The 18844-nt window shown below is 36.4% G+C and overlaps 1 protein-coding gene across 1 annotated transcript in view; it reads left to right on the forward strand.

Annotated features, from left to right (window-relative positions):
• Positions 1-18551, forward strand: part of bys (Bystin) — a 74370-nt gene extending 55819 nt beyond the window's left edge. Inside the window, exons 6-7 of the mRNA XM_089101718.1 lie at positions 272-480; positions 18311-18551. Of these exons, the coding sequence (XP_088957844.1) occupies positions 272-480; positions 18311-18527 (426 nt within the window). The 3' untranslated portion in view covers positions 18528-18551. The remainder of the gene's footprint in view (positions 1-271; positions 481-18310) is intronic.
• Positions 18552-18844: the final 293 nt, after the last annotated feature.

An 18844-nucleotide genomic window follows, 5' to 3' on the forward strand; every position in this document is an offset into this window, starting at 1 on the left:
ATTAGTTATATTTTCAACATGTCGTGTTTAACATTTAACTGTTTAATTTGAATTAGGATTGAATCTCATCAACTAAAATTTAATTAAAGATCAGGTAATTAATTGATCAACATGATTATCAAATTAGATTACATAATAATAGTTGAATTAATAATCATAACAAAACTAAAAGGTTAACATTTAATTTAAACATGTAAGAGTAGCGTATACATATAAACATTGTAACACTTAATTTAATAATTTTGTTTAGATTTAAATATTTGAATTTTAGTCTGGAAATTGTACGCTGCGTGAAGCCATAATTTTTGGATCTGTCCTGGCTAAGAACTCCATCCCGGTCTTACACTCTTCTGCAGCTTTGTTGAAAATTGCCGAAATGGATTATAATGGAGCCAATTCAATCTTTCTGCGTATTCTTTTTGAGAAGAAATATGCCCTCCCCTACAGAGTTATTGATGCTTCTGTTTATCATTTCTTAAGGTAAGAATTTGCTTTCTTATTCTTCTTCTTCTTTTAATGATAAGCTACGTATACAAGTCACATCAGTTATTTGGATATTCTTTTTTATAAGAGGGGAATTAAAAGCAACAACATATGATTCCCTATTGGAGGAAGAATGTATGTATGTATTAATGTGTCTATTGTCAAAACGAGCCGTTGGGCCTTTGGAAAAAAACAGAACATAAACATAACAAAACCAAAAAATCACAAATAAATTTAAAATAAAAACGTACTTATATATAAATCTTCGCGAAATTATTCATGAAGAGATACATCTATCACGATGTATCAATCCACATACTTAGCCACATTATTTAATGTCATTTTAACTCGTGATCCTAGAATCACTTCCACCCATCTTCTATCTGTCAACACTAATGGAAAACACTCATTTCTCAGATCCGCCAATTCCTTACAATTCCCCCAAAAATGAAAAATATCTTCATCATTTTCCCCACAAATCGGACAAGGGACTGGGTTTACACTATGACCCCTAAATTTCCTCTCTCTTTCCCTAATATCAATCGACCCTCCTCTTAAATTCAAAATCTATTTTATTTCTTCCCCTTTCAACCCCATATTAAAATAAACTTCTCCCCCCCCCCACCACGTCTCTTTCACCGTACTATACAGACTCAGAGATCCCGAGGCCTCCTTCCGAACCTGCCACTGCTGTGTTCCTTGCTCGTGTAACCTTTCTTTTACCTTATCAACCATTGTATCCGAATTCGATCCCTTACCTTCATTCCAAAAATACGAATATCCTGCTCCATCTAAAATTTTCTTAATTTCCTACGGCCACCCTACCTCTATCTTATCCTCCAACAAACTAAAATACGCTTCTTTCGCTAGCCTATTTTTACTTCTTAAAATTTTTATCCGAAACTTCACTATTCTTATTAGCCTATCTTTTCTTAACCTACTTAATTCCAAGTCTCCCTCCAGTACAACACTGTGAGCCGACTAATGGGCCCCGAAAATTCTCTTAAAATAATTCTTTTATATTCTCTCCAACTGCTCACTTTCTCTAAAACTCCACAGCTCACATAACCAGGAGGTGTTTAGTCTTAAATAAATATTTATGCATTGCTGAATCCCTAATCTTTCCAACCTCACTTTTTTAAAATTAAATTCATGCACATGTTTCCCTTTTGTACTCTCTGCTTAACCTCCTGTCCATACTTACCATTCCAAAAAAACTGAACCCCTAAATACATGAATTCTTTTTTAATCAAGGTTTTTAATTTGTCAAGGTCTTTCTAGTTCATTTAATTTTTTAACCGAACTATGTAAGTTTTCTGAGTTGGATGTGCTTGCATTGAATGAAACGTGGCTTCGTAATCATACAATTAGTCTACTTGAAATTGATAGTTATGACTGTGTGACGCAGAATAGGGAATCGCGATTACATGGTGGATTGGCTTTATATTGCAGGAAGAATATTGAAATGAAAATACGGAATGATTTACGTGTGAATAAAGAGATGGTTTTTGAATCAATGGTTGTTGAACTTTTTAAGTCAGGAAAATTTTTCTTTGTGGTGGTTGTTTATCGACCTCCATCTGTAAATGTGCAGGAATTTAATGATTTGCTGGAGCGGCAAATGGATAAGTTGTCAGGTTTAAATCGCCAATGCTTTGTTTGTGGAGACTTTAATCTTCTTCTATTTTCAGTAAAAGTAAACCTGAGAGTTCGTGATTTTTTAAATTCCATGTTGGGTTACGGTTTAAGACCGACAGTTAATATCTGTAGTCGAGTGACTTTGCACTAGGAATCACTTCTGGATAATATATTTGTTAATGTGAAGTATGATTTTGCTGATGTTATTTTGAAGGATGTTTCTGATCATTTTGGTGTACTTGTTGTTAATAGAGAGTTTGGTGTCCCTACAGCTATGAATATACCACCACAAATTTCTGCATTGAAAATGGATGCTGAGGCTCTTAACATATTAAGAAGAAAATTAAAGAACACTCAATTTGACTTTTTAGAAAGTAGTGATCTGCCAGTGAATGAAAAGTTTTCATTGTGGTATTCAGAAATAACTAAATTACTAAAAGAAAGTTGTACAGTTATTAAAAAGCCGGCGTTTCATGTTACCCCTAGAAAACCCTGGGTTACTAGAGGACTGATTAAGGCCGTATCAAATCGAAGACTGCTACATAAATATTCTGTAGTGTCTCCTGAGGCGAAAGTGAGATACAAGAAATATAATTGTGAACTCAATAACCTATTACGAGAAGCGAGAATTAATTATTATCGAAATGAGTTTAAAAAAAGTGCAGGTAATCCCAGGCAAACGTGGAGAGTAATTCACTCTGTTCTCATCCCTTCCAAAAGTTCAATTTTACCTGAAAATTTCAACACTGATGCTTCGATTGTAGATAATATGTGTGACCATTTTTCTATTGTTGGTAAACGGATAACGAATTCAACGAGAAAATTTTCTGAGGATGGAACATACCACCAGTTTTTACCTGAGGAAAGTGATGTATCTGCATATCTGAAACCAGTAACTGCTAGTGAATTACGTACCACATTGTGGAACATGAGAAATAATGCTTCGGGTGCTGACTGCCTTTCATTGCGTGTACTTAAGTATGTTTTCTCGGAAATATGCGACCAGGTTTGTGTTCTATTTAATATGTGCCTAAAAGTTGGTGTTTTTCCCGATTTCATGAAAATTGCTAGAGTGGTTCCGCTTTTTAAGGGCGGGGAAAAAAATTTGCCGACTGAGTATAGGCCTATTTCATTGCTGCCAGTTTTATCGAGAGTTTTTGAAAAATTGATTAGTGGCAGGATGGTTGATTTTCTGGAGAATAAAAAGTATTTTAGTAAAACTCAGTTTGGATTCCGTAAAGCAATGTCGACAGATCAAGCTCTTCTTTTTCTCACGACTTTTGTGAACGATGCTCTGGATCAAGGGTGGAAAGTTGCATCTGTTTTTTTTGGACATTGTGAAAGCCTTCGATGCAGTGGACCATGGAATTCTTCTGGTGAAGCTGAGGAAGTGTGGTTTTCAAGGTATGTTTTATCGTCTATTGGAATCTTTTCTCCAGGATAGAAAGCAGTTTGTCAGTGCTAGTGAAATTAAATCGCAAGTTAAAAGTGTTGAATTCGGTGTCCCTCAAGGGTCTGTTTTGGGGCCACTACTGTTTCTTATATATATTGATGACCTGCGAAATGCTATCAATGGACTTACTTTTGATTTAAAATGTCGTGATACTGGAGCATCAAAATCTATTTTGCCTTATTTCGCTGATGACACGCATCTAACTGTTGCTGCAAAAACCGGGGAAATGCTTATACAGAATCTTCAGACTGGCATGTTAAACATTGAGAAATTGATGAGGTTTAACAGACTTCAACTAAACCATGCAAAATCCCATTTTTTGATTTATGGGAGAATTAGCAACTACTGCCCTTGGATTGACAAAATACAGTTCGATGAAAATATTCTGCCTCGGGAAGTTTTGACAAAGTATCTAGGGGTGATTGTTGATGAGTGCCTTAACTTCAAAGAGCACATTTCATGTGTTAGTGGCAAAGTCGCCAGAAATGTTGGGATGATGAGGAAACTGAAGCACTTTTTTCCGAAAGACATTATGAGATTACTTTATTTTTCTTTTGTACACCCATACCTTCTATATGGTTGTCTTGTGTGGTCAAGCACGTTTTTAATGCACCTTCGTCCCCTTAGAAGTTTACAAAATAATGCCCTACGTGTTTTAACTGGAGATAATCATAATATGTCTGTTAGACATAGATATAATCAAGTAAATACATTACCGATGGCTGGATTATTCCGTTTTTATAATGCTCTTTTTATGTTTAAATATACTCACGCGTTATTACCTGAGTGTTTTAGGGAAATGTTTACAAGTGGTGTTAATTTTCATAATTACTCGACTAGAACATCAACACTAGTTCGGCGACCTCAGGTTATTACAAAGCGATCTGTTTTTTCCGTAAGACATGTTGGCCCTAGGGTATGGGAACCATTAACGCAGGTAATTTCAACAATTGATGAGCTAAATGAATTTCGCAGTAAATTAAAAGGACAGTGTTTGTCTACATATGAGTTTTAATCCTTGCTGGGCGAATTTTCTCTCAAGTGATTGTGACACTTTTTTTTGGGAGGGCGACGAGGAGGTAGAATAGAATGAATGATTTTTAGTTTTGTGTCTTTGGTATCCAATTAGGTCGTGAAATTATTAGAAATTAATTTATTTCGTTTATTTTTATTTATTTATTTTCTTCTTATTATTTTTTGTCATTTTTTTTTGGGGGGGGGGTCTAAGGCTGGCTGGTAATAATTTTTTATGTAGGGTTTTGTAAAAGGTGATGTGTACCCATACAAGTTTAATAAACTTCGGGTTTTGTTGTTAATGTGTTGTATTTTTTTTAATAAAACCTTTTTCTCTCAAAAAAAAAAATCTCTATAAAATCACCTTTAAATCTAAATTCATCTTCTTTCCTCAATATTCCGCCTTTCCTAAGAACTACAATTACCGTTTTCTTCTTATTTAATTCTTATCCTTTCATATCCAAATATTCCTCCATGTTTAATTATGTTTGCATGTCTTTTGCCGATTGTGCTATGAGAACAATATCGTCAGCAAACAAAAGCATGCATATTTTCGAATGTTAAGAAAAATTATACTTGGATAATATTTGAATAACATAATAAAATGGATAATAATATTTGGGAGAATTTAGCCTCCCCTATAGAGTTCTTGACGCTTCTGTTTATCATTTCTCAAGGAATGAATCAGCTTTCTTCTCCTTCTTCCTTTGAATGATGAGTTTCTTGTACAAGTCATCACATCAGTTATCTAGATATTCTTTTATTAAGGGGGCATTAAAAGCAACAATAAATGGTTCTCTATTGGGGGAAGGATCTTAAGGTAAATAGTATTAGGGTTTGTGTTGGCTGTGAATTCTATCCCTGTTTTTATATCTTCGGCACCTTTATTAAAAAATTTTAAAATGGATTGTAATGAAGTTAAATGGATTATAACAGAGCTAGTCTGTAAGGTTTGTCAATGCGGAAATGTCTGCCGTAGGGGAGAGGTACACGGTTGTAAAGGAGAACTTTTACATGGAACGGGAGAGGAATATGTTATTTTTTTAGAATCGTATCAGAGTGTATTTCCGCAGGAAGGGGACGGGGGGTCAATATCCAGAAAAAAGTTTACTTAGGCCTATTTTCTTCTTTTTTGTGCTCAGGTACACTTGCATCCAATAAATAAGATTCTCCATTAAAAACTCCTGACTCTCTTTTCTTTACCTAGTGAACTTGATTTCTCCTAGTGAACTTTACCTAGGTAAAGTTCCTTTACCTAGTGAACTTGAATTCTCCATTAAGAAAGCCTGACTCTCTTTTCTTTACCTAGTGAACCTGATTTCTCCTAGTGAACTTTACCTAGGTAAAGTTCCTTTACCTAGTGAACTTGAATTCTCCATTTAAAACTCCTGACTCTCTTTTCTTTACCTAGTGACCTTGATTTCTCCTAGTGAACTTTACCTAGGTAAAGTTCCTTTACCTAGTGAACTTGAATTCTCCATTTAAAACCCCTGACTCTCTTTTCTTTACCTAGTGAACTTGAGAAAGGATTTTTGCAAGCATCAAAAAGCAAGAATAAATTATAAAGGAAGACAGATCATAACCCTTTCTATTTAAATGTAAAACATTGCAATAAAAAAAAGATTAAAAAAAAACAGAAATAAAAACATGCAAGTGAGGAAAAAATCGGTTTTCTTCTCCTATATCTGAATGATGAATAGAAATCTATAGCAATGTCTCCTGTGTAAATCAATATTTAAAAGCATCTTCCAAAATAAATAACTTCGAAACAGGGAGAAAACTATAACAGTAGAAAGAATAATAGACCTTTTTGCATAAATAGAAAGAAACGGAAGATAGGCCACTAAAACATGTGCTAGTACGGTCAAAGTCAACTTTGTTCGTCTTTTTCTCTCGAAAACGAACATCTGCTTCTTCAAACCCACTCTGTCGCAGTACCTTAGGAAAAAATCACTTTTTTCAAAAAAATCAAAAGATAGTAATATCTTTTTTCAGAAGATAGCAATATCTTTTTTCAAAAGATAGCATGAAAAAGAGGACCATATTTTAACCATAACAGAGTACATGATTCGAAATGACGGATAGAGAAAATAAAACACAACAGATAAAAGATATTTTCTAAGATTAATTAGATATGTAAGATTATGAGATATTAGAGAAGGACTTTATTTTAAGCTAAAATTACCAGTGAAATATATTAGAATTTGAAATCAGGTGCGTGCCACCTGTGTACCACTCTTAGTTTTCTAAATAGTGTAAGTGTAAATAGTTTTCTTTCTTTCTAGTCTGCCATTTTCCTTTTTGTTTTGTCAGAGGCATTAAAGGACTTAAAATACGCACGCTTATTAGGGAGATCACCTCAGTGTTCCAAAAAAAACAACAATAGGACAACGAATGAAAACAAGTCTTAGTAATGGACGAGAACATACCGTATCGGGAATCTGGGTCTTTGAGATCAAAGAAACAGCTATCTAGATTGCTTATTTTATTATTTTACAAGCTTAAAAGATCATTTTATTATCTTTATTATTTTAATGTTTCATATTTTATTCACTTGCTCAGCTACGAGTAAAATTTATACTATGAAATGTATTATTCAGTATATTTAGATATAACCCCAAGCTATTACAACATCGCCCTCTCCTTATGAACTGGATTTAGTCCATTTGGAGTTTCTAAATGTGGTCCCCAGTGCAGTGCAAACTGGATTCGGTCCGAATCAGTGGTTCCCTTCTAGTAATCTATAATACTAATTTCTCATAGAGAAAAAAAAACTTCTAATTTTTGAAAAAATAGGCGTGAAAAGAGGAAAAACGTTGAAATTAGACAGAATCTAATACTTTTTCATAAAAATGGAAAATGACGATAAAAAACAGGCATGCAGAAAACGTACTTTCTGATTTTTTATCGTGAGTGCGTTTTTTCTAGAAACTTAATACAGTGTATAAACGTCTCGTAGGAAAAAAAAGAGCATATTTTTAGAAGAAATAGTATAAAAAAACATGAAAAGTAGAAAAAATCTGAGACCTTTCTATGCATTTGCCAAAAAAAACTTTTATTAACAGGCAGCTAAACACGTGCTCATAAGATTGGAATCGGGTTACTTATAGAAATTCCTTAGCTACTTATAGAAATATATTATACTTATTTCTCATAAAAAAAAGAAACGAAACAAAAGACATAATCAAAAGGAGAAAAGCGTTAAAAGAAGATGAATTTGAGATTTTTCTTATAAATGAAAATTCTTTTCATAAAGGAAAGACACGAAGCCAAAAACATGAATCAAAAGGAGAAAAGCTTTAAAAGTAGGCGAATTTGAGATTTTTCTTCTACATGAAAATGGAAAAATGTAAAAGCTGAAAATTCTTCTCATAGAGAAAAGACAGGAAGCCAAAAACATTAATCAAAAGGAGAAAATGTTAAAAATAGACAAAATTTAAGATTTTTCTTATAAATGAAAACGGAAAAACATAAAAGCTGAAAATCTTTTAATAGAGAAAAGACACGAAGCCGAAAACATGAATCAAAAGGAGAAAAACGGAAAAAGTATACAGAATTTGAGATTTTTCTAATTAATGAAAATGGAAAAATATAAAAGATGAAAATTCTTTTCTTAAAGAAAAGACAGGAAGCCAGACATGAATCAAAAGAAGAAAAAACATTAAAAATAGAGGGAATTTAAGATTTTTCTTATTAATGAAAATTGAAAAACATAAAAGGTGAAAATTCTTTTCATAAAGAAAAGACAGGAAGCCAAAAATATGAAATAAAAGGAGAAAAAACGTTTAAAGTAGACAGAAGTTGTGATTTTTCTTATAAATTCTAATGGAAAAATATAAAAGCTTAAAATTTTTTCATAAAGAAAAGATGAAACCAAAAACATGTATCAAAAGAAGAAAAACGTTAAAATTAAACTAGGTTGAGATTTTTCTTATAAATGAAAATGGAAAATATAAAAGCTGGAAATTCTTCTCATAAAGAAAAGACACGAAACCAAAAACATGTATCAAAAGAAGAAAAACATTAAAAGTAGACGAAGTTGATATTTTCTTATAAATGAAAATAGAAAAACATAAAAGCTGAAAATTCTTTCCATTAATAAAGGACACGAAGTCAAAAACATTTAGCATTATTTGGTTTTGTTTTTATTTAATTTCTGATCGTTTTTTAAATAATTCCAGAAAATCTTGCTACCCCTCCTTGGAAAATTCCTCCCACGTACACCCCTCCCCTCCGAAAAATATATTTTTTTACTTCCGTAAATGGCTATTTTAGCTGCCCTCCAACGTTTTTGGTCACTTAAAAGGGTACTAGAACTTTTTATCTCTAATCAGATGAACCCTTTCCCGATCATCTAAAAACAATGGTTGGATAAGATCACTCCTGGGAAAAAATGACTAAAAAAAATAAACACGCATCCGTGATCTTGCTTTTGGCAAAAAATGCAAAATTAAACAGTTCGTTGTAACAAACTGTAAGTAAGGAGCGACCCGGTTCAATAGTAATCGAAACTAAAAAAAACAGAATTTTGAAACCAATAGATGCATCAAAAGAATTAGATTTTTATGGTGATTTCAAATATATGAGTTTCATCAAGTTTAGTCTTACTCATCAAAAGTTATGTGCCTGAGAAAATTTGCCTTATTTTCGAAAAAAGGGGGAAAGACCCCCTAAAACTCATAGAACTTTACTTATAGAATCACACCATCAGATTCAGCGTATCAGAGAACCCTACTATAAAAGTTTCAAGCTCATATATGCAAAAATGTGGAATTTTGTATTTTTTGCCAGGAGAAAGATCACGGATGCGTGTTTTTTATTTCCAGGGGTTATCGTATCGACCCAGTGGTCATAGAAAATCGCGGGAGGGCTCATTCGAACGGAAATTAGAAGTTCTAGTGCTCTTTTTAAGTGACCAAAAAATAGAGGACAACTAGGCCCCTCCCACGCTCATTTTTTCCCAAAGTCACTCGATCAAAATTTTAAGATAACCATTTTGTTCAGCATGGTCGAAAAACACAGTAACTATGTCTTTGAGGATGACTTAATCATCCACAGTCCCCGGGGGAAGGTCTGCAAGTTATGAACTTTGCCCAATGTTTACATATAGAATTGGTTATTGGGAAGTATACAGAACTATTTAGTGGGGATTTTCTGGTAGTTGGGGGGATGGGTCCGGTGTTATGTGGGAGGATCTTTCCATGGAGAAATTTTTCATGGGAGAAGTGACATTGCTATGAAGGTGGTGCCGGATTTTCCAGCATTACTTAAAAAAAAAAGATCAGAAATTAAATAAAAAAAAAAAATTCTACTGAAAGTAAGGAGCAACATTAAAACTTAAAACGAACAGAAATTATTACGTATATGAATGGGTTCGCCCCCTAGTCATTACCTCGCTCTTTACGCTAAAGTTTTTTTGTACTTTCGTCAGAGCTATTTATTCTAATCAATGGCCTTTATGATTAAGGGGTCATTCTTAAAGAATTGGAATAAAATTTTAACTTTAACGTAAAGAACGAGGTATTGAATAGGGGGCGACTCCCCTAATATACGTAATAAAAATTTACGAATATAGAAGTTCGTTACGTATATTAATTCGTAAGTTACGTCGGATCAAAATTTCGAGAAATCCATATAGCCAAAAAAAAAAGTAAAATTAATATGCAAATTTCGTTTTAATTATTCATGTACGTTGAGCCAAAATCAAAGCTGCACTAATTTAAAAACGTTCAGAAATCAAATACAAAAACAAGTTTTTTCAATTTAAATTAAGCAGCGACATTAAAACTTAAAACGACCAGAAACTATTCCGTATATGAAACGGGCTGTCCCCGTCCCCTCCTCAACGCCTCGCTCCTTACGCTAAAGTTTGACTCTGTCTCACAACTTTATTTAATTTTTTTTTTTAATAAAAACTTTAGCGTAAAGAGCGAAGCGTTGAGGAGAGGACAGCCCCTTTCATATACGGAATAATTTCTGTTTATTTTAAGTTTTAGTATCGCTCCTTACTTTCAGTTAAAAAAAACTTCTTTTTTTTATTTAATTGCATATAGGAGCTTGAAACTTCTACAGTAGTGTTCTTTGATGTTCTGAATCTGGTGGTGTGATTTTTGTTAAGATCACTTGAGGTATGCGGGGTGTTTCCTCACTTTTTCGAAAATTGGGCTAATTTTCTCAGGCTCATATTGTTTGCAAGGGTAGTCCCCTTCGTATATTGAATAGTTTCATTTTGTTGTAAGTTTTAATGTTGCTTATTACTTTCAGTCGAAAAATTTATGTTTTTTTTTTGTTTAATTTCCAACTTTTTCGAATCACGCCTTGAAAATTCACCCTCCCCCCCACAGTGTAAAACTCTCCTTGAAAAAATTCCCCCGAAAACTTTCCTCCCCACGGAAAATACTCCTCCCCAAAAAAACTATTCCTCCCCCCACAAAAAATCAACTGGGGGTGTTGTCATCCCCAAAGGCATAGTTATTGTACATTTTAACTAACTGAATGACCATCTCAAAATTTTGATCGGATGTCTTTGAGGAAAAGGGGGGCACAAGGGGGTTAGTTGCCACTAAACTTTTTGGTCATTTAAATAGGGCACTATACCTGTTGATTTCTGTTCTAATGAACCCTCGCCCTGGCCATAGGTTAGATACAATCACCCCTGGGATGAAAAATCAATAGACACATTTTCCTTCGAACGAATCTCTCTCAAAAACTCCTAGGATCATTGATTTTATACAATCCCCCTTGGAAAAAAAAAATAAATAAGCACGCCTCCGTAATCTTTCTTCTGGCAAAAAAAAAGACAAAATTTCACATTTTTATAGATAGTAGCTTGAAACTTCTACAGTAAGGTCCTCAGGTATGCTGAATCTGATGGTGCGACTTTTATTAAGATCGCTTGACTTGTTGGGGTTGTTTCCCCCCTTTTTCGAAAATCGGACAAATATTCTCAGGCTTATGATTTTTGATGGGTAACATTTAACTTAATAAATTTTATATATTTTTGATCAGCATAAAAGCCAATCCTTTTTATGTGCCAAAAGTTTTTAGAATTTTTAGAATCTACCACAAACTCTTAGATTCATCTTAGTAATAAAGCAATGTATTTTACAGGTTTGAAATGGATATTGATTCGAAAGAAGGAAAAGGCTTTGTCGTAATCAATATCCTTCTTAATACCATAGACAAGGTGAATAGCACCATTTAGACCAGTGACGTAATTTTATCAGAATCCTGGGGACGGGGCAAAGTTGGAACCATTCACCCTAAATCAAGCGGTACCGACAGTCAAAGCTGAAAAATAAGCCATATAGTACCACAAATGTAAAGATATCCTAAAGAAAACTAACTCATTTCTGTGGATGCTTGGATGCTTGATGCTTGAATTTTCTTAGTTTTGACAAGATTTTTGAAGAAACTAAATATGAGCTGTGGGGCAAACTGGGGTCTGAGGGGTGGCAAACCGAGGTCTGAAGAGTCAGTTGCATCCCCCCACTCCCTGCCACATAGAAAATTAGGCCCCTGATTAGAACTAAAGCCGACCATCGTTTCTATTTCTCTTTGGAATGGTTATTGGTTATGAAGGGAAGAAAGAGGTGGGCTCTTAATCATCTTTCATTTGTTTATAATGGCACTAATAAAGGAAACGCAGATATGAATTAAGACGAAACAAAAGATGATCTCCATGTTTTTGCATGAGCTTTATAAGATGTACTATTTTATGATTCTTGTTACACGAATTAAGAGGTGGATGAAGGAGAACCAACATTGCATGCCATTTTTTAAAACTGTAATCTTAAATAAACGAAATACTATTGCACAGCTCTATTAAGTTATTCCTTTTGACTTCATCATGCTTTATATATCGTGTAGCATATCTCACTTCCTATATCTAAGTTATATCAAGTTTTGATTTATATTTATTTATCAATTAGCAAAAATAAAATAAATATTATGTCATGACTATCTTTTCAATTGCAGTTTTATTTTTACTTTGGATATTAAAAATCAAGTTGCATGCTAGAAATCATGAAATAATCTACTTTTAAGACAGTATGAAACACTACTAAAAGAAACGCTTTTCCCGGTGACACAAAAAAAGAGCAAAAGAATTTTTAGAAAAAAACTATTCTTTTTTATGGGTATGGGTATCCCAAGGGTAGGAGTAACTTACTGGAGTGGTTTCTTGCGCTAGTGGTGACAAAACAGTACCAATTCCATCTTGCAATTGGTGTTTTTAGGTATTTTTTCAGTGTAATAGCACGGCAAAATTAGTGTAATTAACGTTATTGGCAAAATTGATGTAGTAATGTATCTAAAACATTACATGGCATTGGCTATTTTTGGCCGAAACAAGCGCCAGTTTTCACCCTTGCTCGTCATTCATACTCTTTGAGACAACGTTTTGAAGCAGTCGAAATTGAGAAAGATAAGGAAAGATAAAAGAGACAAATAAAAAAAAGTTCAATGCTTTAAAGCATTTCTAGACTTTAAATCCCGAGCTCCAGTTCCAGTCCTGGTGTCGTTCCAGTCCTGGTGTTGTTCCAGTCCTGGTGTTGTTCCAGTCCTGGTGTTTTTCCAGTCCTGGTGTCGTTCCAGTCCGTGTGTTCCAGTCCTGGTGTCGTTCCTGTCCTGGTGTTGTTCCAGTCCTTGCGTCGTTCCAGTCCTGGTGTTGTTCCAGTCCTTGTGTCGTTCCAGCCCTGATGTTCCAGTCCTGGTGTCGTTCCAGTCCGTGTGTTCCAGTCCTGGTGTTGTTCCAGTCCTGGTGTCGTTCCAGTCCTGGTGTCGTTCCAATCCGTGTGTTCCAGTACTGGTGTCGTTCCTGTCCTGGTAATGTCCCAGTCCTTGCGTCGTTCCAGTCCTTGTGTCGTTCCAGCCCTGGTGTTCCAGTCCGTGTGCTCCAGTCCTGGTGTCGTCCTGTCCTGGTGTTGTTCCAGTCGTGGTGTCGCTCTAGTCCTGGTGTTGTTCCAGTCGTTGTGTCGTTCCAGCCCTGGTGTTCCAGTCCTGGTGTCGTTCCAGTCCGTGTGTTCCAGTGAGTTCCAGTCTTGGTGTCGCTCTAGTCCTGGTTTTGTTCCAGTCGTTGTGTCGTTCCAGACCTGGTGTTCCAGTCCTGGTGTTGCTCCAGTCCGTGTGTTCCAGTCCTGGTGTTGTTCCAGTCTTTGTGTCGTTCCAGCCCTGGTGTTCCGGTCCTGGTGTCGTTCCTGTCTTGGTGTCGCTCTAGTCCTGGTGTTGTTCCAGTCGTTGTCTCGTTCCAGCCCTGGTGTTCCAGTCCGGGTGTCGTTCCAGTCCGTGTGGTCCAGTCCTGGTGTCGTTCCTGTCCTGGTGTTGTTCCAGTCCTTGCGTCGTTCCAGTCCTGGTTTTGTCCCAGTCCTTGTGTCGTTCCAGCCCTGGTGTTCCAGTCCTGGTGTCGTTCCAGCCCTGGTGTTCCAGTCCTGGTGTCGTTCCTGTCCTGGTGTTGTTCCAGTCTTGGTGTTGCTCTAGTCCTGGTGTCACTCTAGTCCTGGTGTTGTTCCAGTCGTTGTGTCGTTCCAGTCCTGGTGTCGTTCCAGTCCTTGTGTCGTTCCAGCCCTGGTGTTCCAGTCCTGGTGTCGTTCCAGTCCGTGTGGTCCAGTCCTGGTGTCGTTCCTGTCCTGGTGTTGTTCCAGTCCTTGCGTCGTTCCAGTCCTGGTTTTGTCCCAGTCGTTGTGTCGTTCCAGCCCTGATGTTCCAGTCCTGGTGTCGGTCCAGCCCTTGTGTTCCTGTCCTGGTGTCGTTCCAGTCCTGGTGTCGCTCTAGTCCTGGTGTTGTTCCAGTCGTTGTGTCGTTCCAGCCCTGGTGTTCCAGTCCTGGTGTCGTTCCAGTCCGTGTGTTCCAGTCATGGTGTCGCTCTAGTCCTGGTGTTGTTCCAGTCGTTGTGTCGTTCCAGCCCTGGTGTTCCAGTCCTGGTGTCGTTCCTGTCCCGGTGTTGTTCCAGTCTTCGTGTTGCTCTAGTCCTGGTGTCGCTCTAGTCCTGGTGTTGTTCCAGTCGTTGTGTCGTTCCAGCCCTGGTGTTCCAGTCCTGTCGTCGCTCAAGTCCGTGTGTTCCAGTGAGTTCCAGTCTTGGTGTCTTTCTAGTCCTGGTGTTGTTCCAGTCGTTGTGTCGTTCCAGCCCTGGTGTTCCAGTCCTGGTGTCGCTCCAGTCCGTGTGTTCCAGTCCTGGTGTCGTTCCAGTCCTGGTGTTGTTCCAGTCCTTTTGTCGTTCCAGCCCTGGTGGTCCAGTCCTGGTGTCGTTCCAGTCCGTGTGTTCCAGTCTTGGTGTCGTTCCAGTCCTTGCGTCGTTCCAGTCCTTGTGTCGTTCCAGCCCTGGTGTTCCAGTCCTGGTGTCGTTCCTGTCCTCGTGTTGCCCCAGTCCTGGTGTCGTTCCTGTCCTGGTGTTATTCCAGTCTTGGTGTCGCTCTAGTCCTGGTGTTGTTCCAGTCGTTGTGTCTTTCCAGCCCTGGTGTTCCAGTCCTGGTGCCGTTGCTGTCCTGGTGTTTTGCCAGTCTTGGTGTCGCTCTAGTCCTGGTGTCGCTCTAGTCCAGGTGTTGTTCCAGTCGTTGTTTCGTTCCAGCCCTGGTGTTCCAGTCCTGGTGTCGTTCCAGTCCTGGTGTCGTCCTGTCCTGGTGTTTGTCCAGTCTTGGTGTCGCTCTAGTCCTGGTGTTGTTCCAGTCGTTGTGTCGTTCCAGCCCTGGTGTTCCAGTCCTGGTGGCGGTCCTGTCCTGGTGTTGTGCCAGTCGTGGTGTCGCTCTAGTCCTGGTGTCGCTCTAGTCCTGGTGTTGTTCCAGTCGTTGTGTCGTTCCAGCCCTGGTGTTCCAGTCCTGGTGTCGCTCCAGTCCCTGTGTTCCAGTGGGTTCCAGTCTTGGTGTCGCAGGTCATTTTGTTTGGAAGTGGAAAAAAAATTTCTTTTTTTATCAGTAGCTTTTAATGAGCATTAATGGTCATTTCAGTACCTAACTTAAGAGAGTATGAACTGCGCTTGACAAAAAACATATCATCAAAATGTCGTCCTAGCCGAGTGGATTGGTGCGCTGGATTCACTGTATAAAGATAATTAGCAGTAAGTTTACCGCAGATGATTTCCGGCTCTTCATTCTCGGTGCGAACAAACAGCTCCTCCCACATACTCTTTCATTAGTGCGTACAAACAGCTCCTCTCATTTGATCTGCCATCAGCGGTCCAATTACCCTGGAACTCGTATTTTCACAGAAACTTTCTCAAAATGCCTTTGAAACCAACTCGAGACTTCGAAACCTACTTGTAATTCCTAAAATTATCTAATAATAACATTGCACTACTAATTACCAATTTTCATATATGTATTGGAATAAATTAATTTAAAATTAGTTTTATTAAAATTTAGTGTTCCTACGCTGAAGCCAAGTTTCGCGTTCAAGAGAAATCTGAGTTGTCTACCTGTGAAAAGATCTAATGTCGCTTATTTTCTTACATTCTCTAGACCTCTCGCACCTCGGTTCGGGTTTTTATAATGGGTGAGATAGGGGACGATCATATTGTCTAATATTTATATACTGTGGCTGATTCTTTGTTCGAGAGGGCGAGGGTTCGAATCCTAGTGTATCCAATTATTTGGTCCGAGACGGGGGTCAGTGGCGTGACTCTGTAAGCTCAGCCAGAGTTGACCCAGCTCTAAATAGGCACCTGGAGAAATCTGGGGGGGGGGGCGTCGGATTATTTTCCCCCAACCACGTATTGCACTCCCGGCCGAAGGCATTGAATCAAGAGATCAGTACCTGCGCAATGCCGACCATTATTCAGCATGTGAAAGTGTTTTTTTTTTTTTGAAGTATGGACTAGGATATGGGGGCTGGGCAGACACAGTGTATTTTAGGCTAATTTTAAGGATTCATTTTAGCATGTGGGTCTTTGTGTATTCTTGATGTTTTTATTATTCCATATTTTGTCGTATATTGAATATTTTGTCCCAAAATGTTGCAAATTTCTTCATCGCTGTTTCTCTCGATATTACCACTCTCTTTGCCTTTTTATAAAACATCATTAGCTCTTCAACCGAAACAAATTTATTCTTATTTCCGCACAAAAAGAAGCTTTAGAAGGTTGAATTTAAAATTCAGAGGACAAAATCTTTTCAAGTTTACTTTCCAAAATAATTAATTTGAAAAGATTTAATTTTTTCTTGAGCATTTGTAAAGAAACTCGAAGATGGAATACCTTTTCACTCTCTATATTTGCATAGCTTTTAAATAAATTTTACATATAATCTACAATTAAGGAGATTTTCCGTCGTCCAACTGCTTGCTAACAATGTTAACTAACAGATATTTGTTTGGACAGCGGAAACACAATTGTTAACTAACAAAAATAAATTCTCCAACAATTTTCTCCAATAAGTATTTGATTTGTTAAACATATTCTCTAACAATGTTAGCTAACATTTTTTAGTTTGACGGCGGAAACACGATTGATGGGAAAATTGCTAGCTAACAGTATTTTGTTTGGACGGCGGAAAAACCCCTTTAATCTACCCAAGTACTTTTATTTGAAATTCTTTCGAAACCTTTACTGATCGGATTAGGTTGCCAAGCTTTGTTCTTTTGACTGTGGCCCATCAAGAGGTGCTATGATCACTGAGGATACACAGAAAAACAGCGTGAAAAGAAAAGATAAAACATCCTTAGAAGCAACCTGAATTCCAAGTAAAAATGTCATAAAATTATAAAAAAAATATATATATATAAAAACTATAAAAAATTTATAATTATAAAATTATAAAAAATTACGTTTTATAAAATTATTTTATAAAATATAATTTTTTTAAACATAATTTTATAAAAATTATAAAAAAAAAAATATATAAAAAATTATAGTAATGAAAACATATGGATTGCAACTGTGGACCCGTTTAAGACAAAAAAAAAGAAGCGAGCAAAAATCGCGCTTCCATGTGTCCTCAGTTAATTATCAACATTCTAAGTATCTTAATTAGTTTTTTTTTAATTCATATTTTACCCGCTTCCTGTGGTCCTCTTTTACTTAAACTTTGAACCCTTTTTTTTACCCTTTACTTAAATTTTGAACCCTTTTTTTGAACCCTTTACTTAAATTTTGATTTTCACTGAAAATATATGACAAAGGGTGTGAACCTTCCAAACAGCTGACTGTAGATCCAAGCTTGGATCTATTTATTCAAAAATCTAATACTCATTTTGTATCATTTCGCACGTTAGCTTTCAAAACCAGTCAGGTGTCTAAAAGGTGGAGTTAGTGATCTCTCCAGAAGTAAGAAACTTGTGATTCACGAAAAAAATGTCTCAGCTGTAAACCAGTAAAATTAAACCATACAATTACAGGAGGTACTTAAGTTATCCCGACCACACTCAAGCAGTGAAGTTAGGTTAATTATAATGAAATACACCAAAATCTGATGAAAATATAATCCTTTAGTAACAAAATTACGGAAACTACAACACAGAATTATGGAAAGCAGGCCGCCCAGAACGCATTATATCAAATACCGATCCTAACCTAACCCAACTCTATATATTAAATATTTAATTAAGATATACCTGCATGGTAGTTGCTTATCTCACTCAGGCTAAGCTAATTATCTCCGAATGCTGACAGGGAAACCGGTTTTACTGTGATCAAGAACTTGAGTGTGGTTGGAATAACACGTAAGTACTTTATGGGGAAATAATCTCTCTTTTGTTATCTTTGGTGTAACTATAACAATTCTTATCAAATTTCAGATTTCAACGAGAAACACGCCTGTTGCCGGTATTGTGGCACCAAGCCCTGCTTACTTTTTGTCAGCGATATAAGGAGGATATTTCTAGTGAGCAAAAAGAGGCCCTTTTGGAATTATTGAAACGTCAGAGGCATCATTCAATTACTTCAGAAATTCGAAGGGAGTTGCAATTGTCCAAGTGCCGTGATACCGAAATGATTTTTGAAGAAATAGTTTAACTAATAGACAAATTCAAAACCGAATGCACGGTCTTTATTCATTGTTAGTCAAAGGTAGCGAATACACACACATATATATATATATATATATATATATATATATATATATATATATATATATATATATATATATATATATATATATATATATATATATATATATATATATATATATATATATATATGCCGAAAAATACGGGGATAGTGGAAGCAGTGGCATTTTTTGACACAATCGGCCGACAAAGTTGACTAGGTTATGAAAACTGCCAAGTAGCTGGCTATTGTGCTACCCCACTTTGTGCAGGCCGGAATATACA

Source organism: Artemia sp. Qi Xiang Cuo, chromosome 15, assembly GCF_049724085.1.
Source record: "Artemia sp. Qi Xiang Cuo chromosome 15, ASM4972408v1, whole genome shotgun sequence".
Taxonomy (NCBI): domain Eukaryota; kingdom Metazoa; phylum Arthropoda; class Branchiopoda; order Anostraca; family Artemiidae; genus Artemia; species Artemia sp. Qi Xiang Cuo.